Raw genomic sequence first — 26148 nt, 5'->3', positions numbered from 1 at the left:
AAAGCAAAATCATGAGAACTCGATCTGCTGACCCGACTTGAAATGACTCCATTAGTCAGTCTAGAAGCATTTCAGGTACAGACGTAGGAAGAAATGATCAGTTTACCAAATGCGGTAGAAGAAATATGCACAGACCACCAAAGCCCCGAAATTTCCTACCATGAGTCGCCAGGGGAAGAAGATGACATCACCTAGTCATATTGGTAGCCTTTTCTGAGAGTCACTCAAGTGTCCAAACTATGGTGTCTGATACCTGCATTAAAGCTGGATTTTTTTTTTTTTTTATCGTGATCACACATGATCATTTCTTTCAAAATTGTAGCATAATTTGGATGTTCTGGGTGGGGAAATATGCAAATTGATGAATTTACAACTTGCTATACTGAGGGTATCGCGCCACTGTAATAATGACGACGGAGGTACAGGCAGAATGAGATATTTTCTGCGCTGGCGAACATTTTTAAACGACCAAAAACAAAAAAATTTTTTTCAGTAATGCAACATTGGAGCTTCTTAATGATTAAGGACTGACTTGGAGCCGGTCCCAAAGAGGAGACATTCCACATCATCTTTGATAAAACGGTGTCTTTTCAATTCACAGTAACACAGCCTTTACAAGAGCAATTTTTGGGGTGTACTGTCTCAAGTATTAATGCAATGTTAGTGATTTTTGGGGTTTTTTTGGGAGGGTTGCTCATTACGTCGATCGCGATCGACCGGTAGATCGCAGACTGGTCCCAAGTCGATCGCGAGGGGTGTAGAGGAGAAACAAAACAAACAGCCATTTGTGTGTCTTTGCGCACGTTAGTAATATATTTTTTTGTGTTAATGTACACTGCACCCTAATCATCCTACCAGTCACATTTTCACAAAACGTATTTAAAAAATAAAATAAAGCAGGTAAATCTTTAACCTATGGTTAAATCATTATCATTATTCTCATTCAGAGTTTGTTTCGTGTACAAAGAATAGGAATCTAGAGGGGCCAAGGGAAGCGCTTTTAAACGGTACCGTGTGAGCTACGATAGTTAACAGGCTCCGTGTCAGGCTGTTGTTCATCATGGCGTGCGTGTGTATGTGCGTGCGCGGTAACGGGTCGATCGCGGGAGGTTGGTTGATCGAAAAGTCGATCTTCAGTCCAAAAGGTTTGGGCACCCTTGCTCTACCACTTTCAATTCCATCACTTTAAAACTTCATTGTCCGCTTCCCAAATGTTCATTGCCAAAAGCTATCAGACCAACCAAAAGTGAAAAGCCAGGACTTCTTTTGCTGAAGCTTGAGTGCCTAAAAATATCACTAAAATATCCCACTGTGAATTTAAAAGAAAAAAAGCGAGCCAGCTTTCAGTGGAGCGGGGCTCTCCATGAAACTTGCGCACATAAACAGGATGGCGCCAGGATGCCTGTTATCAATTATACCTCTGCTTTTCCTGCCATGACATTTTCAAATGATCTACTCAGTGAATCACCCAGGCGTGAATAATTCACCGGCGGCATCCTGACAAGCTTGACAGCAACATGATGTAGCGCAACACTTGCACTTGGGGGGGTTGAAAACGCGTTGATGTGGAGTTATTGCTGGTGGCCGTGTTTGATATAAATTAAGACTCCCAAAGATCGGTCGCGTGTTGCGTGCATAGCGGCGTCGAGCAGATGCTCTGCGTGCAGTCGGGATGTTTTTTCGCGCCTCGCTCAAAATATCACCGAAGGGAGTCCATGCAGTATGTCAAACAAAAAAAAATAGAAGAAGAGACATATTGAAACATGAATTTACCTTTATGACTTTTTTGTACATAATGATAGAAATACTTGCAAGAAAATATCAGTACAATAATAAAAACTTTACAAAGTTATACTGTTTTCACGTGATATAATATCTACGTCTAACTGTCTGGGCTCATTGTGGCGGTTCACCTGTGTGATTCACTCTAGCGCACTCGGCATCTCTAGACAAGATCGGAATCGCCACTTTGCCCCAAGAGATGTTTGAGAGGACAGATTCTTAACTCGCTCTTCAGCTCTTTGTGGAATATCGGGACGAGCACACACTGTTCCAGTGGGTGCGGGGACATCACTTGATGTGCGTTTTCTTAAGCAAATGCAACCAAGCCCCGCAGATGTCAGTGTGAGAATTGCGGCTGTGGAGAATATATGGGGAGGCGGGGGAGGGGGGGGAGCGGGGAGGGTATGGGGGGGGCAGTCATTTATTGTGTAAAAGCCCTGACAATGCAGCACCTTTAATTGTTTCCCCCCTCGGTGCAGCATTAAACCGCCGCAGATTTAATTTTGGCCAAGTCCATTTCACTGAATTATGAGTTCATCCTTAAATCCCATTTGGCAGTAATTAAATAATCAAATCCGACTGATTCATCGCAGAGCTGCAGCCCGGTAATCCAAATCATTCACGACGCGGCTTTCATGTGAGCGACCCCCCCCGCCCCCACCCCCCTATTGAAAATCTTGTAAAACAATAATTGAGTGAAAGTAAACTTCAAGAAATACTGTACATTTATTTGTCAGTTTTTGGCAAGATCTCCTTGGCATCACATTTTTTCTTTCATCATAACAGGACGCAAGATACAAAAGGTGTCCTGATATATTCATATGTACAAATAAAATTGGTTGAATATGAATTGCTTTTTCATTCTAGAGACAAGTAGGTTCGACAATAACTATTACCTACAATATCATCAGTGCCGCGGGTGAAAAAACAAAAGGGGGGTGTTGGTGGGGGGGGCTTAACCCCAAATTAATTATAAAACTCAGCAAAGATTATATTTGCATAGCATACTTTCATTTCCATAAATATTTGCTGGATGTTGCGGTGGCAGAAAAATTTACATGACAAATGTTGCATCTGCTCGGTTGCGCAAAGTCCGCAGGAGGTTTAGGGAGTCTAAAAACAAGGCGAATAATAATCATCATCATCATAATCAGAAATTATTTTTTTTTTAAATCTCTTCTCCGGTATACTGCATCTGTCCTGACATATCGGCAGTGTCTACACAAGTGTCCCATTGTAGGAGAAAGATTTTGGGCGGTCATTATGGAAATAATACGTTTTTGTTTTTACAGATCCTTAGTATAAGTATATAAACAGCCATCTTGCATTTAGTGCACCAATTTGCCTGTACATGCTTCTGTGGATTTGGTGTAAGCACCCCAAAAACTCAGTGGGGCTCTCCGAGAGGTTTGACGACAGGCCACGGCATTTCAGGCAGCGGAATTTGTGGCTCGGTAGGGGGAGACTGCTGCTGTAGTTGCTGCTGCCGTTGCTGCTGGTCGGTCCAAGTAAAGCCCACGCCGTCCTTCTTCAGCGCAGCCAAATGTTTGATGTCCAGCGTGGTGAAAGTGGTGAATTGGACCTGATTCCTCTTACTGGTGGGCGAGTGGAGAGGCTCGCTGCGGTGAGGTCTAGCCAGCAAGGTGGCCGAACGGTTCGCCATGGAGTCAACAACAGTTCTTTGCAGCTGCTGCTGCTGGGAGCCGGTTCGGCTTCGTCCCAAGGTGGCAGTTCTTTCGGGAACACCGGCGGCGGCGGCGGCAGGGCACACGGAGGGTAGAGTTTTTTCCGTGCCGCGGTGGCCCTTGGCGTCCGCAGAGCGGCGGGTCAGCGTTGACACTTGGGCGGGTGCACCCGAGGCTGAAGGTTGCGGATTGTTACTGCCTAGCCACACCCAGTCATGCTTATGATCCTTTGGGTCCCCGTTGGGTGTCGGTCCAGCTTGTGTCGGGGTCTTGTGATTGCGGAAACAGAGTCGATAGGAGGCGCAGTTAAGCAAAAAGCCCAAGATCGCGATACACAACACGGCCACTAAGGAATATATACCAATTTCCAAGTCGGACATGGAGCGGAACGTGCGTATAAGGTCACTCTCAATGACTTTGGGGGATTTGGTTTTGGGAGGCTCTTTCTTGTGTGAAACATCTGCTTTAGCGTTGCCTTTGTTTGGGGGTGAATTTGGATTGTCAAGCATGTTGCCAAAGCCTCCCTTTTGTCCATCTTTATCAAAATCACTCGCTGTAGTATTAGCAGGTCTGGCAGTGGTTGGAGATCTCGCTACACTGACATTGGGAGTGGGAGTGTCCATAAATGTTGAACTTTTTGTGGCTTTGCTGGTCGCTGCAGTCCAAGCGACACGTGGCTGCACAGTTCTGGTCAACAATGCGGTCACAATGCTCGTTTCTGGGACTGTCCTGAAGCGATCTTGATCTGCATCTGTGACTACAGGCTCCGACGTCACTGTTGTTTTAAGCTCTGCTGCCATTTCCGAAGCAGCTCCGTTGTCATCGCCTTTGTTGGCTTTACCAAGCCTGTCTAAAGCTCGGATCCCACCCTGGAAGTTCATCCGTAGGAGCCCCGTCCCGACTGCCAGCTTGCTCTTCCTCTTCGATTTCTGGCATTCCTCGCAGATCCTCAACTCCACTCTGACTAGCGCCCCCTGACCGTGGCTTTCGCTTTGCGCCACTACAAACGTGGACTGCGGCGTGCGGCGAACGGTAGCCACGGCCTCGTCTGGGGTGGAGACTGTTAAGGAGTAGATATTGTGGTCAAAGACCGCCAGGGGGACGACGGCTCCGTCGCTGAATACGACCCAGCAACTGACGGCAGCTTCCTGGGGAAAAGAAAACAAAAACTAGGTCAGAACACTCCGTCACGACATCCATATTGGACTTCAGACCTTGAGTTTGATATAAGGGATTTCGAGTTTTGAGTGTCGCATGTGTGTCTGTGTTTTGTTGTTGTTGTTGGAAACTGGATTAGCTGCAGGAAACTAGCAAGGGTTATTATATACAAGCAGTTATTCGAATGCGGAGCGTTTGGGTGTGAGGCAGAAAGGCTACCCAATCATCGCCCCAGAATACTAAAAAGCCGATCCTAATGTCTTTACCCTGACACTCTCGGGAGTGCTCTAGCTCCATAAAAAAATGTGTAATTGTACCGAAGAGAATACGCCTGCTTCACAAAATCTACACAAAGAGGAGCAGAATGGGTCACGCTGATCACATCGACACACAACGGCCTATTCCATGGAGCTAATATAAGCCACTGGGGAGCCACAGAAATAGCCTCTATTTTGGATTTGAATATATTATGAATCCGCCCTGAGCGTATCGTTAACAGCTCTCCCATCGTAGACGCGGTTCACTGGTCATCTGTGCGTTTCGAACAGTTTATCATCGACATGGGCGGAGGAGGGAGGAGGGCTCGGACCAGCCGCAGCGGCTGTGAGTAAAGTGAGCCGTTCGTTGCTCCTGCGGCAATAGGCTGCCTAATTGCTGCCCCCTACGCCCGCATCATCAGCTCGTTTGAAAAACGGGCACGCAGCCACGGCTCGATCGGCCGTCCGAGCTTTCAAACAAAGCAGCTGTGCACGCCGTCGTCGTCCGCCGCCCGGCTCAGCACGCTACCCGCCGCTTATTGTCGTGACTGTGAACGTGGCGTGTTCCCATTGCGAGAGATAAAAGGGAGAACATAAGTGATTTGACATCCCCCAAAGGACATCGTCACAACAGGCTGCCCGGGGGTGCTTTGCGTTCAATTCTTGATTTCAGAGGACTTTAATGACAGGGCTGGAAAATGTGAATAATGCATGACAGGTTTAAAGTGCTCAGAATGTTACGTTCATAATTCCTCCGCTTGCCGTGCTGGAACTCTGACTGAAGATGACTCAAATGATTACGGCTATTACTGGAAATAGGGTAATTTCTTTTCATTTTTGCATTTGACTTATGGACCTTGTAATACTGGCTAAAGCTTTCCCTACGACCTTCACAGACCATAAAACTGCACTGCCTTGGTCCAAAAAAGAGCTTCTGGTCTCAATGTGACTCCAGAAACTGATTGGTCCCGAGATGTCATTAGCTAGCACTTCTTTTCAAGCAACACACTGTGTCATCAAGATTAGATTTTCTGTAGTCACAGGGAAGCTGGCTACAAACCTGGATCATGCACCTGTCAAACACACTTATAAGTCAGGACATGTTTTTGGACTGCGGATCAGAGTAGCCACAGACAGCCCACCCAAGAACACAAAGATCATGCACCTCCCCGCTGGAAGGTGAAAACCGGGATTCAAACCGAGATCAATTTTATGCTTCAGGTGTGCGAATTTTCCAGTTCCTTGCCTGTTTGAGCTGTGTGATCGTCTGGCGGGTGGTTGCCATGGCAACAATGGCACCGCTGCTCCCCGGGCTGGGCTGCAGGGACAGCGAGAGTCCAGACACCAACTGTATTCCCAACTCCATCACACTTACTTTATCATCCACCACTCTGATGGCCTTCTCAGCAAGGACGGATGATGTGAGAGGGGAGAGCACCTGCAGAAAATAACATCTCATTAAAAAAAATTTTGACAATCTATGTCATGGATTTGTTAACATAAAAAGCCGTAAGTCTCACTTGAACAGTAGTAGTGCCCGCAGTTCGCCCCTGCAGCACCTCTCCTTCATGAACCCGGGCCACATTTGGGTCTGCCACTTTTAGAGAATAGCGCACTAGATTGGTCACGTCCACCTAATAATCCAACCAGAGAAAAGCTTCAAATTAAAATTTTGTTTGCCCATTTAGACCTTCGAAAAGTCTGTTTATATCCTTTTTAAATGCACAATGGGATTGCCCTCAGGGTTACATTTTTAAAGCTGATACCCAAACTTTGTCGAATGTTACTATCGACTCTTGTTTGGTGTTCTTTGATGGACGGAATGATCGAGGTTTTGTATTCTTTGAACAATTAACCGGGAGCTTAGATCGGCACGTGTTTTTCAACAGCAAGGCGTGGAAGAGGGTCACAACCCAGCTTGCTCTGAAATTCTAATTTGTAAACCACCATAGTGACTAACGGGTCCCTGTAGATGGCGGTGTTGCATCGCTTTGGAAACTGGGATAAGCACAGCTTTGGAGAAAGGAAGAGATTTCAAATTTAGGCGGTGAATTTTAGCTCGTCACGTATTGGAAGTCAGACTAGCTTAGGTACCGCTAACGCTTCACCAGAGCATGGATATAAAGACAAAAGAAAAGATGATGCAGTTGTTGATGTGCACGGAGAAAAAAAAAGTCTATTCTTTCTTTTGTTGTTGTATCGTCACAGGGCACAATATTTTGTGGGTCCAGAAAGATCATTCTTACAAATGTTTTTTTTTTTTTTTTTTTATTGGCCACAGATCTGCAAACAGGAATAAACTACAAGTGCCAACATGTTTTTTTTCTTTCCTTAATGAGTTTACACTGTGCATGTCTGCTTCAGGTCAATATTTTTACCTGCCAATCAGGACCCAGGAAATAATCGACAGGCTTCGCCCCAGTTAGCGAGTCTGGCAGTGCGTCTGAGTCAGCCTCGAAGGGCGTAAGCACCCTGAGTGTGGAGTGCTGATACTGTAGCATGCAACCCCTGCCCTTGCGCATCTCCTCCTCCTCTTCGCTATTCCATGTGGGTCTGAAAGATAGCAAACAGGTGCACACTGTCATCAGGATGTTGATAGAAATGACCGGAAGGACTTACAAGCTCTGTAACCCTTGTGCTGCAATTTCTACGATGTTTGTAACACATGGGTTACCCCATATGTTACAATTTCTACAATTTTTGTAGATTTATGCGTATTGTCATCTTTAAATCAAAGACACAGCATAAAAAGTGTGTGATATGAAATATTCCAATTCATGTTTTATTTATATAGATTTATATTGATGTTTTGGTCATAGCACAATACCGCTTTTATTGTCCATAGAGGGCAAAAATACAAAGAAAAAAATAAGAACTATATGTGTATGTATAGCACTGATGCCACTGAACATGTCGAGTGGTTGAAAGTGAAATAAATATTCAGGAATAATACTTTTACAATTTTTGTAAAATTGTATGTTGCGTTATATAAACTTATTTAGATCGACTGCAGCACATGGGATATACGAGAGCCTGAGTTGAGATTCAAACCCGAACATCAGAAATGTGAGGTAGAGGTGCAAAAGTTTCTGCTTCAGTCACACGTGCATCCGGCACGCAGAGACGGCCTAAAACAGACCTGGGCCACTTTTTCCTTGTCATCGGCCATAGAAACTTTTCAATTTCTGACCTGGTTGTTTGCTGCAATGTGATACAGGAAGTGAAAAGCAACCAAAATATTCAATTGTTCACACTGTAGAAAGCAAACGGGTCACCAGACAACCGTCATCGTTCGTATTGAGTGAAAAATAATGACTATACTGAAGAGCGTTGATCCGATAACCTTTATCTCGGGGGCATATGTACTTCCTCTGCATCCTGGCCACTAATGCCCAACACGCACATTTTTTTTTTTTTTTTTTTGTGATGAGCTACCGCATGTAGACAAGTTGAAACTAAGATTTAACTCTTACTGCATACGGTATTTTGTACAATATGTAATATTCAATTAGGATGAGGGGTAACGTGGTGGGGGTGACTCAGGATCAGGAGAGCGAGGGCTAAGCACAGGAGCAGAAGTATCCAAGTAAGAGTACACCCTAGAAGCAGACCGTTTCATCCGTATGACTTGCCTTAACCATGAAAATGAAGTGAATTTAGATGAGGTGGAAATGGATTAAAAAAAAAAAAAAGTCCCACTCCACAGAAATGACCGTACTTTGGGTTGCTGGTGGGAATGGGGACTCTCCAGCCCTTGATTTGGTTGAGCTCGGGGTCAGCCACGTCGATGCGTAACGGCAGGCGGGGCCTCCACACGCTCATCTCCAGCTGCGCGCTTAGGAAACCGTAAGTGAAGTTGATCATCACTCGACTCTTCCCTCTCGACTCCTTGCCGGTGACAAACACAAAGTCGCAGCGCTCGGACACCTATGCCAAAAAAAAACAAAAACAAACAAAAAAAAAAAGATGAAGCTTCATTCATCAGGATGAAGCTTCGTTCATCTTTCCAAGACAATTTAGGCGCTCCTGTGCTTCCAACAGTCTTTCTCTACTCAAGAATGACAAAAGATGCTCCATAAGAGAACGCTTGCATGAGTTTGGTGTGAAAGAAAAGCCCTAGGCTAAAGGGCCCAGTGGTTGCTCCCACTCCTTGGATGAACTCCAAATTTCCTCCAAATTTTCCCTTCCTGTATGTGCGGTGACCAAGTGTCCTTATACTTCCGTCCAGGGCCCGAAAAAGGGCCGGATGTGTTCTCGAGTAGTAAAATCCAAGCGTCAAGGGTACCAACGCAGTAAAGCTACAATCGACTCCTTGTTTTAACTAGTCACGCGATGCACACGTCTATCTCTATCGTTGCCAAATATAATCGAAGAAGTCACACCGGAGTCTTGATGAAACTGCGACCGAATGTAAATCAACCCGGTCTTACGACCGCACGTTTAGTGCGGTACTCTAGGTGGGAGCATTGGCGTCGCGGCCATTAAGCGCAATGAGGTGCGACGCGGCAGTTGGTGTGTTTTATTTAAGATTGGAGGCCTATCTCTTCCGCCGCCGCCTCACTTATCTTAACAAACCAGTGGCTCCACAGAGGTAATTGGGAGAGCACCAGACTGGAGAATAGGCTGTAGCGCCAGAAGAGAGGGAAGATAAAAGAGGTTAGGTGGGAAAAAAAAAATGTGAGGGAACAGCAGAGGGAGGAATGACTTTTCGAGCTAAGTCAACTTGAATCCCGGTGGAAATGCTGTGGAAGGTTGCCCATGAAGCCTTTTCCTTCAACATGTCAAATTACTTCCGCCGGAAAGGGTCTGGTGCTCTTCGGTATTTTCTGATTTCCAATTTATTGGCTTCTCCAAGAGGAAATATAACACGTGACGTTGCGCGCAGGTCGTCCGCAGATGGGGAGCAGCGAGACGCTCGCTACAGCGTAGCACGATTCACCTCAAGCAAATTGCCTGCCGGCACTTTGCAAATATTCCCGGATATTCTCCTTCCACCTGACATCGGCCGCTTGCCTCCGTTGGTATGAAGAAGTCAAGAAAGTAAGACGTCACATAAAATATAATGAATGATGCGGTTAAAAATATGAATAAAATTATTTTTTTTCGATTAAATATATAAAAAGAACTCCATTTACACTGCAGGATTTAATTCGCTCTTGTCGTATTGACAAATTTTCAAGACTATTTTTCTGTGCCGTGTCGGCCATGTTGACAAATTTCTGCTACTCTTGATTCCCTTTTAAATCAACGATTACCGTTTTGTGCAAATGCAATATCCGGAGACTGTTTTCAAGGTGAGAATGTCTTCATGCTTAAACTTCATCTGATCATTGATGTTTGATCAAGAGAGCTCACTGATCCCACTATATTTAAAAGCTCTTTCAGGGCCACGATATTAACCGGATTATTACACCTGCAGGTGTAGCATTTTAGAAAAAAAAAAAAAAGTCATGATGAACAATTTCTCCGTCTCTCTCTGTCTCTTCAACGACTCACTTTAAACACTGACTTTCGCCAAGCCAAACTGTCAAGACTTTTCTTTTACTGTTTCTCTTTTGTTTTTTTCTCTCTCTGCTACTGCTCTCCTCATAACATGGAGCCATTAGACAAAGGTCAACCCGCTGTGCTTCCGCACTGAGGGTCGGGATGAGTACCCCATAATACCTTGTGTGTGGGAGGTTGCTTTCATACGTCGGCCATTAAAAGTGGGACAAATTCTTGGTGAGACACATCGAGTCATATAGCCCAAAAAAAACAAGAAAAAAAAACCTCAAAAAATAATAATACACTGCACAGAAAATTAGATATGATGAGGAAATATTACTCGGTGCGAAACCACATGGCGCGTGATTGGAATTCTGCTTACCTTGAGCACTTCTTTGTCGGTGGACCTGCAGCTGGTTAGGCTGCTTACATCTGTGACGGAGCCACTGGCTTCCACGGCTAAAGTTTTCACGGGCACTTTCACCACTTTGCCCGTTAGCACGGCGGTATTCAAAATATCGGTGCTCTGGAGGGCAAAAAATACAAAAAAAAAAAAAAGCAACCTTTAGAATTGTGAGGAATTGTTATATCTTTCCCCGGGCCTTTTGCTTCTTCGATACGAGTGGAATGAATGAGCCGTGGATTTTATTCCATGAAACCCTGACTATGGATGTTCTGATAAACAGTGACATCTCGGTCATGTTCACCGTGTCGCCAAGGATGCACCTGACGGCCTCAGAATTGTGAGATTGCAGGATATGCGCGTCCACGTGTGTCGTAACCTTGCCATATCGTCATTGTGTCCGTCCATCTGCTTCCCTGCGCCAAAAATTGAATGTTGCCTCCGCCTCATCATTTCACAGAAATTCAAGGAAATCGTGTGTGGTGACAAATAGTATTTTTCTTTTATACTGAGGGTAATTTAACCCTTCCGTGCCCCCTGTAACCTGGTCACATCAAAAGCTGTCCACTGTAGTAACCGCCGTGCCTGAAAGGGTTAAGGTATTAAAGATATGATAAGTGTTATTCTGATGTATGTAGAAAGTACACACAGTGCAATTTAGATCAAGATCTTAGTGAGGCGTGTACACCTGGATTACAAAGCAGGTGTAATACGGTGGTCTTCACGGATGCACTTTTCCAGTGCCTTATAATAAATCCAAACGTGATTACATTTTTAATCTCCTGAAGCGTACGCCACCTCGTAGTTGAAGTTTATCAATGCTTCTCAGCAGCTGGGGCTCATGTGCGCCCTTGTAAGTTGCCCTTAAGAAAGGCTGATCTGGCTTTAGTTTCCAACTTTTAACTAGTCCTTCAACATGGATTTACGGCTGCTTTCCACTTAATAAGATCTCTGCCGTTTTAATTTATTTTAGACGCTGTGTCTAAGAAGCTAAGGCTGATCAGCATTTTTTATTTATCTTTTTTTTTTTTTTTTTTTTATTCCACCGAGACGGCGTGTGGACTGAAGTATCGAGCGGCACTCGGCAGATGTTGGCCGCCTGCTTCGCAATCCGAGCTCGGTCGGTTTGACAGCTGCTGACCGCAATTTTCCAAAAAAAAAAAAAAGAAAGACATGCTCTATTAGAGCTCGCAACACTGGCCCAAACATAAGCCAGTGGATCAAGGCTAGGACTAAATCAGTAAAGCAACGTCAGCGCAGTAGTCAGTGTCGCTTTTAGGACGCTTGAGTACAAAACCGTTGTCACCTCATTTGCAAATGTTGGATTACATTTTCTGCCATGTCCACTTGGATCCGCCTGTTTATTTAATTTTTGCCAACATTGTGTGGAAGGAAGACGAGCTCGGCAAACAAAATTAAGCTGTGTGTGTTAGGGGAGGGGGGAGGGGGGGGGCAAATTACCTCCCTACTCACATCTTATTTTCTTCCTGTCTTTGTTTGCATAAGTGGTGGCAAGCCAAGCAACAAGAGTGAGCCTGAGGTTCTGGTCCCTCCGCTGTTTTAAATCCTCCGACTTTCCGACTTGTGCACCCACTCACGGTAATTTCTTCTGAAAAGCAAGCCCTTGGCCATCTGTCTACTTTTTGAAAGCCTCTTCAGCTACCCTTTCTTTCCACCCACCTGAGCAATCTCTTCTTCTCCCCAGAGATAAAAAAAAAAAAAAAAAAAAAAATCACTTCAAAAGTCAGAGGCCACAATGACCAAAAAAAAAAAAAAAACAACTTTGAGTTCTTTACTATTTGTTGTCTCATATAAAAAAGAAAGAAATGTTCACTAGCGTCGTCTGTATTTTGCTTGATTTATATTTTCATATGTGTTCGGTTCTGTTTGCATTTTGCTGCACGGGCATTTCCAAGTCGTCTGCAAAAAACTAAATCTTTAAGAGGCCACAGGAATAAAGAATCCATTCTGGTGTAAATTAACACGTTCACCTACAAATAGATGTACGGTATTAAAAAAACAGGCAAATGTTTACTGTCTGTGTCCTGTCAAAGGTTCAGTAGACATTACACATTTTAGTTTCTTTCAGTGTCAATTCACTGAACTGAAAAAAAAAAACCAGACCGACATTCCAACTTGCAAAAATTGACCCCTCATTTCACCATTCGTTTCTTGAAGCCATGATAATGTCTCCATGATTAGCCTCCGCTACCATACTTTTGTCATTCGCTTCAAATGCTAGCTTATGAGCATCTAGCGAGAAGCTAGTAAACAACAAAGAAGTTGTCCTCGACTATTGTAAACCGCTTGCCTCTGTTGATTCAACCCCTCCTCTCCCCCCCAAAAAACAAAAAAATAATACTCTATGTACTTAGGCTGAATTGAAAACAAAGTAAAGGACAGCAAGCATCAACGCGATCAATCAAACCTTCTTAGCGAGAGGCTAATAAAAGCGACTTTACAAGGGGGGAATAAAGCACGATGCGAATAACCGTTAGAGGTGATAAAGCACCTACCACGACTCTCATAAAATCCCAACATACTATCTTCATTAAGAATTAACCATTTGTGTATCCTCTGCTCATTTCTTTTCAACCTCTTTCACCATCTTAACAATACCTGAGTTTTATGAAAGAGGAGCGTGAGGGAGAAAAGTTGTCAAAACACCATCCATCCAGTTAGCCCTCGTTGGCTCCATCTCACACACAAAAAAACAAACAAACAAGCAAAAGGCGTGCATACGCTTCTTACCATGACCAGAGGGGCCAGTCCCACATAGTCTCTCTGGGTGGTGTAGATGCGCATCTGGCCCACATCCCTGACGTTCCCTGGTTGATCCAGTCTCCAGGAGATGGTGTGAGTCTCAACCAGCTCAGAGACATATTTTGCCACCAGGTCCAATTGGAGAACTTCAAGAAGATTCTTGCTGCAGAGAGTCATGTCAAAATGGATGATATAGAGGTGTATCGCAATGAATTTGAATATTGCACAAAAGTACATTTATTTCAATTGTTCAATTCAAAATATTGTAATTTGTACCTAAGAAAGTTTTTTTGGGCAGGATTTTGTAGCAAGTTTTCATAAATTTGAGTGATCATAAATCGGGGCATGATAACCCCGTGACCTCACAAGATGGAGGGCACTGACAACCGCATTTCTTTGGGTTCAATCGAAAAAAAAACAAAACCAAAAATATGAATTTGCTCCGGGCGTTGCTTGTGCTACAGCATCAACGCGCACCTGAGACCTACATGCGGTCTTTTTTTCCTCAAACATTTAAAATGCATTCAAAAGAGGTTTGCAACTCTTTTGTTTACTCGGTTGAGAGACAAGAAAATATTGAACATCAAGGAAGTGGAATCGACTGAGAAAAACAACAAACTCAGGAGCGAGCAAGAGTGCCATAAAAAAAAAAAATAAAAAAAAATCAATCCCGCACTACATTTGGGGAATGAGATGAGTGTGAGGAGCGATGATTTAGTCAGCTGGTCTGGCCTCCTTAAATGCCCAGAAAAGAAAAAAAATATCAGCATGGAAATGTTTGAAACACTCTTTGTACTGCAATGTAAGGTGACAAAAGCTCTCTGTGTAGTCACAAAATGGCATTTTTTTTAGTTCCAACCAAGGACACCAAACTAACAATATTTTATGTCGTCATCAGCTTTTCGTGAATTTATTTTAAGCCTCCGCTCCGGTTCCAAATCATCTACGCTCATTAGAATTCAACACGTTTTCTGCACGACTCCTCACTGAATTTCATTTCGCCTCTCGGCAGCCGCACTGCTTGCGTTATGTTTTTGTTTGGGTCACGTTTTGATTTTGTTTCCTCATGTGCCCCTTTTTGTCGCCACCCGTTCTCATCATCTGGGTCCCTTGTGTTTAACCAATCAGCTCGTGTCTTGTCCAGGTGTTTTTCGTTGTCTCATCACTTTGCTTGTATTTAGTTCCCTCAGTTCTGTCAGTTTTGTTTGGGTCATTGTGAGGGTGAGAGTAAACGTGTGCTCCTGTCATAGTTTTGTTTGTGATTTTGGATTCCTTGTGATTTCCAGGAAATTTATTTGAGTATTTAGTTCGTGTTTTTCCTGTGTGTATTTTTGTTCAATACATTTTGGTCAATCTTCCCTGACTCCCTGCTTTTTTTTTGGGGCGCGGGGGGTCCTCCAACTACTCCACAATCAGGCAAAATGTGACAACTTGTTAGCGCATGATTTTATTTTTGTCCAATATCTGATTATTTTGCTTTCAGGAATATGGAATGTGGAATATTGATTAGCAAGTCTGCCGCAAGTTGGGATACAGAATATGAGTTGGGTAAATGTCGGCTTGGTAGATTAAAAGAAGGTAAACAGAAAGTGAAATGGTTTCACGAAAAGCTCCCTCATCACAAAAAAAAAAAGTGAAACATCAAAGAGGGTCAGACTGCTTTGACACGAAAGCAACCCCCCCCAAACAAAAGTAAACATTATATAAATACTGATGTAAAAACTATAAATAATTTATTGACATCATCACAACCCATGCATCTAACAACCAACTGAAGTAAAAATGTTTTTGGTTTGTTTTTTTCTACACACCAAGGCTTCAGAAAAATGAATATATTGTCCATCCATTTTCAATCGCACGTGCCCTATTTTGGGTCCCCAGCAAGGGATTGGATACCCTCTACAGTGGCCGGCAGCCAAATTTTCAGTGCACATATCGGAAAATAACAATTCACACTCACATTCACACCGATAGAGAACTTCATATCCAATGAATCCATCACGCGCGTTTTTAGCTTGTGCACACTCCACACTCAGCCAAGATTCGAACCCCGAATCTCCGAAGCGTCTGGAAGTCAGACGTGCTGCCCCCGTGCACGACATTAAAATATCAGTTCTACTTCTAACCGGCTTTTAAAATCATCGCCAGCGCGTTCTACGAAAATAACCCCAAACTGTAAATCCGCTGGCGTTGATGGATCAGGTTAAACAAGTCAACATCTGTGACGCTTTTTAACACCACTCAAGCGAAATATGTTTGACCCGTCGTAGCATTTTGCATTCATTCCTAATACGATATACATTTTCTGAAATAATTGAAACGAACACAGGTAACGCGTGTAGCTGCTTTGCTGAAACTGGTCGGACTGTCTGCGCCAGTAAGCGTGTGTGAGATTGGGAAAAAGAAACACGGAAGGAGGGGTTTTGCCCCTTTTTCCTGGAAATCCGTCTATTGGGGGGCAGGGGCGGGGGGGGTAAACCGCCCGTCATATTACTTGAGAATCCAGTGTGTTTGCGGGTGTTGAAAGGATGGGAGGGAGGGTTGCCCTGGTGAGCCCGGTACATCGGACACGGCTTGGAATATCTCTTCCTTTCTAATCCCGCACCCCCTCCCTTCGGAACGTGCAAGCGCTTAAGCCTGGATAACGGAGCCGTGATTATGGATGATTACGGATAAGTGGGTCGGGCCGGACGGCGGGCGGTCGGCCCGCTCGGTCTGCCTGGGTGCGAACGTTGCTGGACAGAGATGCGTGCTGTGGGAACACGAGGCGCTAATGTGAACGTATCGTATGATATTCATCGGTCATTCATCATAAAGCTCATGAAATTAGAGGCACTTGGGCAGCACGGACTATCAGGAGGCAATGGTGTCATCAGAATAACGGCATTGATTTTGGAGACAGTTATAAATCAGTAATTACATGTCAACATATAAATAATAAACAGCGAAAGGCCCCGAAAGGGTATCGGCGCCACAATTGTTAAAGATGTACCCATTCCAATTCCATATTGATTCTAATAAAGTGAGGGAAAGAAATCAGGTGTTATGGGGTCCTTATTGTTTCTGTTGAGATTAGCATTATTTTTAGCCATAAATTGCATTTTGAGGGTTTAAACAAAAACAAAAAGTTCACCAAAAATTTGCACTCACATCTGGCCTGGTGAACATTTTGATCAAGTTGCCATACACAAGTAACAAAAAAAAAAAAAATTGCATCTGCAGCGCCTCTACAGAAAATTTGGAGACACGTGTAGCCCCCGCAGATGTACAAAAAAAAGTGCTCGCAGCTTTCGTTTGCCTTTGACACTTTCATATCTTTCTTTAAAATCTGATATCGTATGTGTATTGTCTGTGCTTTGATCGTAAACCTGCACAAACCATTTACGCTAACTTCACGCAGTATGTGACGACGCGATCCAAATGTAGCGTACTGACCTCTTTGCCGTAACTGCAAGCTTCCTCCGGCATACAACAGAGACGGTGTTCGGTATGACGACTCTGCCGGGCTCCGCTTTGACATCCCACAGCATGGGAACACGAGGCGCTAATGTGAACGTATCGTATGATATTCATCGGTCATTCATCATAAAGCTCATGAAATTAGAGGCACTTGGGCAGCACGGACTATCAGGAGGCAATGGTGTCATCAGAATAACGGCATTGATTTTGGAGACAGTTATAAATCAGTAATTACATGTCAACATATAAATAATAAACAGCGAAAGGCCCCGAAAGGGTATCGGCGCCACAATTGTTAAAGATGTACCCATTCCAATTCCATATTGATTCTAATAAAGTGAGGGAAAGAAATCAGGTGTTATGGGGTCCTTATTGTTTCTGTTGAGATTAGCATTATTTTTAGCCATAAATTGCATTTTGAGGGTTTAAACAAAAACAAAAAGTTCACCAAAAATTTGCACTCACATCTGGCCTGGTGAACATTTTGATCAAGTTGCCATACACAAGTAACAAAAAAAAAAAAAATTGCATCTGCAGCGCCTCTACAGAAAATTTGGAGACACGTGTAGCCCCCGCAGATGTACAAAAAAAAGTGCTCGCAGCTTTCGTTTGCCTTTGACACTTTCATATCTTTCTTTAAAATCTGATATCGTATGTGTATTGTCTGTGCTTTGATCGTAAACCTGCACAAACCATTTACGCTAACTTCACGCAGTATGTGACGACGCGATCCAAATGTAGCGTACTGACCTCTTTGCCGTAACTGCAAGCTTCCTCCGGCATACAACAGAGACGGTGTTCGGTATGACGACTCTGCCGGGCTCCGCTTTGACATCCCACAGCATCGGGTCACTGGGCCGTACGGCGTTAAACGACAACGCCGGCTTGAATGTCGCCCTGCAGTAAATAAATACACCAAAAAGAAACACTTTACGTGAATTGGATCGTTTTCATGTCTGAAGGCTTTGAATTTGAATTCCTTTAATCCGCCAACCCGTGTTATAAGGCACTCTTTGGGTATTTCTCGACGCAAAGGGAAATGATTTCAAAAGCATTATTGTCCAGATTTAGAATTAGCATTTATTAGCGTTAGCGTTAGTTTTTGTTGGCGCCGAGACAGATTGGCGCAGCACTGACACTTTTGATGACTAATGTGAATGGAAGCAACCGTCCCAGGAGGCTCCGACAGACACCTGAGTTGACAGAGTAATCAAGCTATCGTCTGTCCCGTTACATCACAACAGTCCTGATGCATTCTAGGAATAGATCATAGCACGAACCTTTGAGTCATAAGCGTGTAAGTGATTTGGCGTACATGAAATGTAACGTGTGAAGTCGCAAATCATTTGTCTCCGAAAACAATGCAACTTTCCTCACGGCGAGGATTCAGGGAAGAGGCGGAAATGTTTCACAGGGAAATCGGGAGCAGCTCAATCAAGCTCCAACATATCGGCTGGAATCATTTGGAAAAATATCGACTCAAAAAAAATACAATCGTGTTGCGCTTTCCAAGTGTCACTTGATGACGAAGGTTCTCTTGCCAACCGTTGACAAGGAAATATTGCCTATTTTCCAAACCATGCTTCAATTCACTGTAGATTTTTTTTTCTCTCTTTGTCAAACACTAAATCAATATAAGTGGGGATGTGAGCTGTTGGAAGAAATCTTTTTTTTTTATCTTTCTGTAGTGGCCTGAAAGTGCACCATATTCTTATTGTGTAGAACAAAACACTGAAATGACAGGAACAGGAACAAATGACGAGAGTCAGCTCCACCAGTCAAAGGGAGGCTGTTCCACGTTGTTTTGCTCGCAAAGAAATTCCAGATTTTTTTTTGGGGGGGGGGGGGGCTGAAGTGGAACTCTTTTAGTAATTGCCTGCTGAAAAACCTTTTTGGAATCATGTCACATAGTGAGCTGCAATTCTTTTTGGGTCCATTCCGACTCTCCATTGACTGTCTTGTGCTTCCTGCGATTTTTTTATGATTTTTTTTTTTTAAACTGCCATTGGTGTGTATTTTTTTAATGCAGTGAAATGGCTTAAAAAATGTATTTTTTAAAAGTACAAGCATAGGAATATTTTTTTTTGTTGCATGCCATCTTTCTTACATCAGAGGTGTGATTGAACTGGAGCAATTGACAACATGCAAGAGACCGGATACACCCTGGACAATTTTGCGGGGCACATATAGAGAAACCTAAAATCACACAGTACAGGAAATAATATGTACGGGGGTTCGAGGATCGTAATAGCAGCAATAACCTGTCTGCGTTTGCAATTCGTGTCCTCAAAATAAGGAAATTTAACATGAAAGTGGTGTAACCAACACACAGAATGTTTCGCACTCAAACAGTCATAAAGGGAACAATCAATTAGCGGAGAGGCTGGGTCAAGGTCACAGACAAACTACAGTGAAGTATTACACCGAAATGGACAAACAAACGCTGACATTTCAGACCACGCCGGACGAGGGCTGAGATCAATTTGTGAATCAATATGCAGTGCGGCCACTGGGAAAAGCTTTTGAAAAATGATATACAAGTGGAAACGGCACATACGCTATATATGCCACTTTAATCCAATGCGTCGGGCATACAAAATTTTTTTTGTTTTGTTTTTTTAAATGACCTGATGTATATCAGGAAATATCATATTCAATTACATATTAATTTTATGTGGGGTTTTTTCTGGAAATGTGACTCAGCTACTTTAGACCCTCGCAGTGTTCGTAGGATCGTTTAAATTTCCATTTTCAATCTTGATGATTCCAAATGGCTCATACTGGACTGAAAGTTCCTAGCCACCACCGGGTGCTAGCAACATACGCTGTTGTTAGGTTTATACAAACCGCACAAAATTCCAATCGCATACTGTAGATCGCCCGGATAGGTGATTTGAGGTGGGGGCGTGCCGATGGCGGACCTTGTATGATTAGTTCCACAATGCAAATGTTTTCCAAAATTACTTATGTTTTTGGTTCCGATCCCATGCTAACAAAGCGATGTCTGTCCAATCAGACGTACAGCAGGTAAAGTGTGCGCCTGATGATAAGATTAAAAATAAGCATGCGCACACGCATCCCGCGGTGCCTAACAGGCGTTATGCATGCACATACAACAGGCACACAGATGCATCGGCTTAATCCTCACAGTCGACTCAAATCATCTCTTCCCTTCAGGGTTAACCTCTTGATTCATTTTCAATCAAGGGCCACAGATAATCTGGCCAAGTCTCGCTGGAGAAGACTCAATCTTCAGCCAAAGTCATGAAGTGGAGCAAGGATTTCACCCAGGACCTATCAATCATTTCGCCAAGCTCCTCAGAGCGCACCTTCACTCGGATTTAAGTGTGGGACTCTGGGCCAATCTCATTCTGGATGTGGCACTAGGTCAGACATACGAGGACTTGAAAGCACTGACCCGAACGGAGCAACTTCACTTGTACAGTCAGTAGGAAGGATTTTCAAAAAGGGATTTCAGGTGAAGAGGATAAAATTCCAAATCGTAACAGGAAGAAAAAAAAAAGGCAGATTTAGTTTAGGGGTCAGCGCCACTTCACCCAATCGTATTCATGTCATTTAATGACGGACACTGAGCTGCATCAGGTCACTGGGTTAGTGTGTTTGTGTCCGGTCAGCACCATGCAGGAGATGGTCAGTGGGACGGGTTTAACTTTCTTTCCATGGATTAACACGCATACGGTATCTTCGCATGTCTCTCCATTTTCCCTGCAGATTATGTTCAGTGCGTTTGCAGCGTGATATCGCGGATTAGATCGTGAACAGATACAACCGGGTGACACGGGAAAGCTCACAAATGTGGAGCGCTCAAATAGAAATTCTGCAAGTCGACAACAATGATGTGCGCCAGGACGCAACCGGCAGAAACTTTGAACAGAATGCGCTCTGTGTTTTTTTATTCTATATTATCTTCACTCTTACCCAAAGGATCAGGAAAGATGTTTGTTTTCATGCTCCATGAAACAAGATACATTATTCATGGAGTCAAACAACCAGAGAAATTGCTCGGATGTCGGCGGGATGTTGAGATACGAACACCAGTGAATCAATTGCCAATTATGTACCTGCTTATGTGAGAGTGCCGTCCAGAACACCCCCGCCACCCCCTCCGCCCCACCCACTCACTGAGACATTAGACAGAATCAAACATGTCAGTAATTTATGAAGACGGCGAAAGTGGCAGGCCGCGGCAGGCGTGGTGGCACTCATGTCAAGCCCCATCAGCATTTAAATGCCTTGAAAGCAAGCATTTAAATGCATGGGGGAGATCCTCCCTCGTGATGTTGCTCGCAACCCGTCGGATGTCCCGGTGATTCAACGTGATTTCTTTTCAAACCAGGGATGTTCTGGGAGCAAAATTCAGTCGTCGGAGATGGCCGTCACTTGCCGAAAAATAATTGTCGATGGTGAGGGGAGGCAGTAAAGCACTGAAAAGTTGTCGTCGGCGGGCCATCATTTGCCGAAATGGGGGATGAGGATTGGCTGCTATCGGCCGTGATCCAGAACAGGCCTAGAAATATACCATTCAGAAAAATTATATATTCTTCTGTAAATTCCCAACAGCCACTCTGTCTCTGAATCCAAAAGATTTTGAGGCAAGGTAGAGATCAAGTGTTTATATGTTTACTGCTGTTGTTTCTTTAGTATCCTTTCGCATCTTTTTTCTCGACGGCTTGTTCTCTGCGAGGTGTTGCAAGCTTACATAATTGCGGCGGTGATGTGGCTCTAATAACTTCAAAAAACATCAATCTCTCAACACCGTCAAGAGAAAGTGATCAAATATTCGTCTTACCGAAGTGTGAAACTCTCCAAGGTTGAGGTACTGGCCAAGAAGACGTAAAAAGTCACAACGTCATTGGATTTCAGTGGTTTGGAAGTAGTCTGGATGACCAAGGCGCCCCCTAATCTCAGACGAACAAAGGTCGCATTCCCAGGTGGAGTTTTAAGCAAGTTAACACTCCCTATCCTTCTCATGGGTGTTCCTGACCCTTCCTGGACGCCCGCCCTCCCAACTGCCACTCGTTGCAGACTATCCTGTGGTGTACATTGGCCTGTCTTGTCCATCCGACTCTGGAAGTAGACCTCCACCAGATTGCTCTGAAACCCCTTTGCAGCTTCGGTTCGCCCCGCCTCTTTGCTGGAGCCGCCGGATCGAGTGGACGAACCGAACCAGGCCGGTTCCGGCTTCAGTTCTGCCACGCAGAAACTATCCGGCGATACCAGGCACGCCCCGCGGACTTCCCTCGTCCCCCAGAAGGCGTAAGCCGTCACACAATGAGCTCCATCCTCCGACTTTTCCTGAGCGCCGGCGACTTCGCGAGGCATGTTGAAGAGGATCTTGACAACCGGGGATGAGGAACGCACCTGGTGGCCTAAAATGACCGGCACAATCCTGCGCCCGCTGAGCAGCAGCTCCGGCGGAATAGGGGCGTCCACACTGAGTGGACCATACGAGGCATTAAGAACTGGCCGGAGTAAACCAGGTCCTGGATCAGTGATGAGGAAAGTCCATGTGTGAGCCTTCTGGCTGGAGTTCCCCTGTGGTCCAGGACTATCCTGTCTCAGAACCACATGATCAGCTTTGAGGACCTGAAATCTGACTGCAGGATAAACCGGTAGTGGAGTTGGAATCTGCTGGGTTGCAACATCTGTTGGGAGGAAGAAAAAGTAGAATAGAAGATTTGAAGGTCGTGATTCATTGGTCTGACGTTGGTGCATGCAAAGTGGGTTCAGTTTCCACGGAGTGACATTGGAATTGTGAGAGTGAATGGTTGCAATTGACTGGTGACCAGGCTAGGGGGTAATCCGCCTTTCGCCCCTAATCAACTGGGACATGCTCAAGTTCAACTCGAGACCCCAACAGGAGAAGTGCTATGGTTAGAAAGAAGAGTTGAACAATGAACATACTTCAAAGAAGAACACCAAATAATTCTTTAGTGAAGAGGCTGAAGACCTGGAACTTTGTTGGAAAAGGAGACAGTAGGTAGGTGAGGTGGGTGTCGGAATGATGGAGGTGATGAGGTCACGCTACTCAACGGACTGAAATGCAATGACCATCCCTCACGCAGTTACGGCAATGGAAAATTAAACTCACGATGGAAAAGTGAGAAAAACAGGAAATTGATTACTTTGACAAAAGTAGAAACAGGAACTTAGCTGAACCTTTACCCTGAATGTGAAGAAGTGAGCCGACAGCTCAGTTCGAACCACTCATTTCAGTGACAAGAAAGGAATTAAGTTCGGAGTTTCAAGTTATACTTCCTTGAGGAAGTGACTTTTTGCCCCCGCTTCACTTGACAGCTCCTTGACTATGGACATGAGATGGACATCGACTTCACCCATCATGACTCGAGTACAGCGCTTCTCACTTGTTCAATGTTACGCCCTCCCACAGAAAGAAGACAATACATATATTATTACATAATATTCATTAAAGAATGAAAATTCAGTGGGCGTTGTGCTGCTCATTGTTGTATCCACTCCCTGGCTACCATTGTGTGATTCATAAAGATATACAGCCCATAATGATGAATGATGAAAAAAATAGGACCTTTTTTTGGGGAAATGATGGTCAATTAAGTCTGCATGTGTTGCTACACCGTTTGTGTCCATGATTGCAATGCATAAAGGGTGACAACAACCACAACAATGATGCAATTTTTTTTTTTAATCATGAAGTCAACAGACACCGGAAAGACAATGTTGATGTTGATTTTAATTTTTAAATGTACAATATGTAATTCTCTTTATTTTATATTTCATTTAGTTAAGTTGTGAAATTCAACAAGCTTTGGCATCTTGTGACGAATTGCTTACTCTCTGCCACACAGCTGCTTGTTGTGAAGTTTGCTGCCACCGGAGCTGCTTGTTGCTCAAGTTTTTGCTCTCAATTTAAGACACAGAGCAAAAGCCTGTATTTAAAAAAAAAAAAAAAAAAAAAACGGTCAATCGTAAGTCAAGGTCGTACTGTAGAACAGCAGATCGATAAAACCCAGGCAGTCTCGGAATGGAGACTTGGGCAAGATGCTGGTATGGCAGTGAGACACATGCTGTTGCTTTTCAGTTTATCCTCAGGGACAAATAGAAAGTGCGCCATTAGCCTTTCATCGAACAAGGAACCCTATTTTCGAACTGGACCCTACAAGGGGCAATAAATGATTACTATGCCAAATAGCTGTGCACATGCAAATCAAATTCCCATAGAAATGACTTACCTCTTGTTACAGCAGTAAGCACAGCAAGAATCATCACCAGAGACGTGAAACGGAGGAGAACATTAAGCATCTTGTCAAGCGAATCCCTGCTGTGTTGCAGCGGTAGAAAACAAATAAAAAGCAGCTTTATATGGATGAGGAGTTTCCTTTTATTGTAACACAAAAAAAAAAAAAAACAAACAAACACAAAAAACACCTCTTGTGGAACGGTGGGTGAAAAAAGACAAGAAAGAAGTGAGGTCGCACGACGCTGGCTGGCACGGCAGGACAGCGCCACGCAAAACCATTCCCATGGCCCAAATCAGTAAACATGTGCAGTGTGTCAGATTAACTACCACGTGGGTCGAGGAAGAGCCGCGAGCAAATGAAATGCACACGAGGTCAAAGGGATCAGTGGTTTCTCTGCGAGTCACTTTCAATTTGATCTCGATGTCATCCACGGCTTCTCATGCTGCAGCGGCGTTGAATGGGATCATGTCGGATGCCGCAGGATGGAACAGATTGGCGCAGGTATAAGCTGCAGGGGATGACGGCACACATTTGACCACAATTGCAAATGGAAAAAAAAAAACAGTCACGAGACGATGGTCTGCTGAGTGCCTCCTGTAAACTGTAAGATATCAGGTCACCTGACCATTATGTCAGTCGTTAGTTAAAATTCAAAGGGAATGGGGATAAAAACACTGAACATTTTTTAGCTTGATATTGGTCCTGAGACTTGTCCTGGTTTAGACTCTCTGTTCAAAGTCAGCCAAGAGTTGCTGAAAACAGATAATATAAAAAACAAAAAAAAAAATGCAGGTATATATTCTTTATCCTCTGCAAAGAACAGCTAATTATTGCTGCGACTAATTGAGGAGCTGACCCCTCTTCATGTATTGGAAATGTGTATCTTTCTCTAATACTGCCCCCAGGTGGCCAGAAGGAGCAGTGCCCATTGAATTAAAGCAAAAAAAAAAAAGTGGCAATAACGGTTGAATTTTTTCCAACTTCTTGTCATTGTTGAATGTATGTACCGGTACTATAATGACACATTTTTTAAAAATGTGTTCACTTGTAATAAACAAAAAATGTATTGAAGCCGCCTTGGAATTGTCCAAAAAGTACTACAGGTCCAGTGAGCGTGCTCAAACTTCCTTCTTCATTTCCTCAGTCGACCCCTTTTAATGTGCCAACTCGATCCTCCTGCACCTGCTTCAGGGACGTTTTTGAGACAAGGTGTCAAAAGCGAGGCAGACGTTTTGGGTAAATAAAGACTTCCTTGGCTTACTGCCAAGGTTGACGGGGAATATATACAGTGTGTACCTTTCAGGAAAGATTCCAAAGACTCCAGTTGGCGTTTGCACAGTGAATGCACTCTCTAAAATGTCTGTTTAATCTGCTGTGCTTCTTCAATTCATATAATTGAGATTGTTTTGGAGAAAAATCATGCTCAGGACCTTTCATTTAACTCGACTCAGAAGCAGCAAAGACTGGTTAAATGGTACAGTATCGGTGTTGTAGATGACTCGACATAGAGGTAGTCTACTTAACCTGGTGAATAAATGCAATAGCGTTGCACATTTTCACTGAAACCAAATTAAAATTCCAAAGCACCCTGCATAAGAAAAAAAAAAGAAAAAAGTTCACCTCACGCACTCATTTTTTTATTCTACCATAAATTCCCAAAATGCAGAATCCGCACAGTTCTTTCACCATTGATCATCAACCCAAAGATGAATACAGCAGGAGGAGGACATTAAAAGGCCACAGCAAAACAAAAAGTTCAGCAGTATGGAAAAAAAACCCCAACTTACGATTAACTGCAACTTTTCCGAATAAACAAACTCACCGCATCAGTCTCTCTCCTCCTCCCTTTCCAGCACCTTCCCCAACTACATACTGCCAAGAGTTATTGCAATTGATTTCTTTTGTTTTTGCTTTTC

At 43.8% G+C, this 26148-nt stretch overlaps 1 protein-coding gene across 1 annotated transcript; it reads right to left on the bottom strand.

The window, feature by feature from the left end:
* Positions 1-2550: 2550 nt before the first annotated feature.
* On the bottom strand, positions 2551-24739 carry LOC109523420 (transmembrane protein 132C-like). Its single transcript, XM_019882560.1, has 10 exons — positions 24224-24739; positions 21802-22657; positions 17738-17888; positions 13521-13691; positions 10749-10892; positions 8601-8809; positions 7261-7435; positions 6403-6516; positions 6129-6320; positions 2551-4615 (listed from the first exon to the last, which is right to left on the bottom strand). Exons 1-10 carry the CDS (start codon positions 24291-24293, stop codon positions 3170-3172), a joined length of 3528 nt encoding a protein of 1175 aa, XP_019738119.1. The 5' UTR covers positions 24294-24739; the 3' UTR covers positions 2551-3169.
* Positions 24740-26148: the final 1409 nt, after the last annotated feature.

The sequence above is a fragment of the Hippocampus comes genome, unplaced genomic scaffold (assembly GCF_001891065.2).
Source record: "Hippocampus comes isolate QL1 unplaced genomic scaffold, H_comes_QL1_v1.1 scaffold437, whole genome shotgun sequence".
In the NCBI taxonomy this organism is placed as follows: Eukaryota; Metazoa; Chordata; class Actinopteri; order Syngnathiformes; family Syngnathidae; genus Hippocampus; species Hippocampus comes.
This window is presented reverse-complemented; position numbering and strand designations above follow the sequence as displayed.

Excerpts from the sequence above, each read along its gene's own strand:
- LOC109523420 (XM_019882560.1), bottom strand. The coding sequence starts at position 24,293 with ATGCTTAATGTTCTCCTCCGTTTCACGTCTCTGGTGATGATTCTTGCT. Across the intron at positions 17,889-21,801 it reads TTGGAGAGTTTCACACTTCG|GGCGACATTCAAGCCGGCGT; the intron begins GTAAGACGAATA and ends TATTTACTGCAG. Across the intron at positions 7,436-8,600 it reads ATTCCCACCAGCAACCCAAA|ACCCACATGGAATAGCGAAG; the intron begins GTACGGTCATTT and ends GCTATCTTTCAG.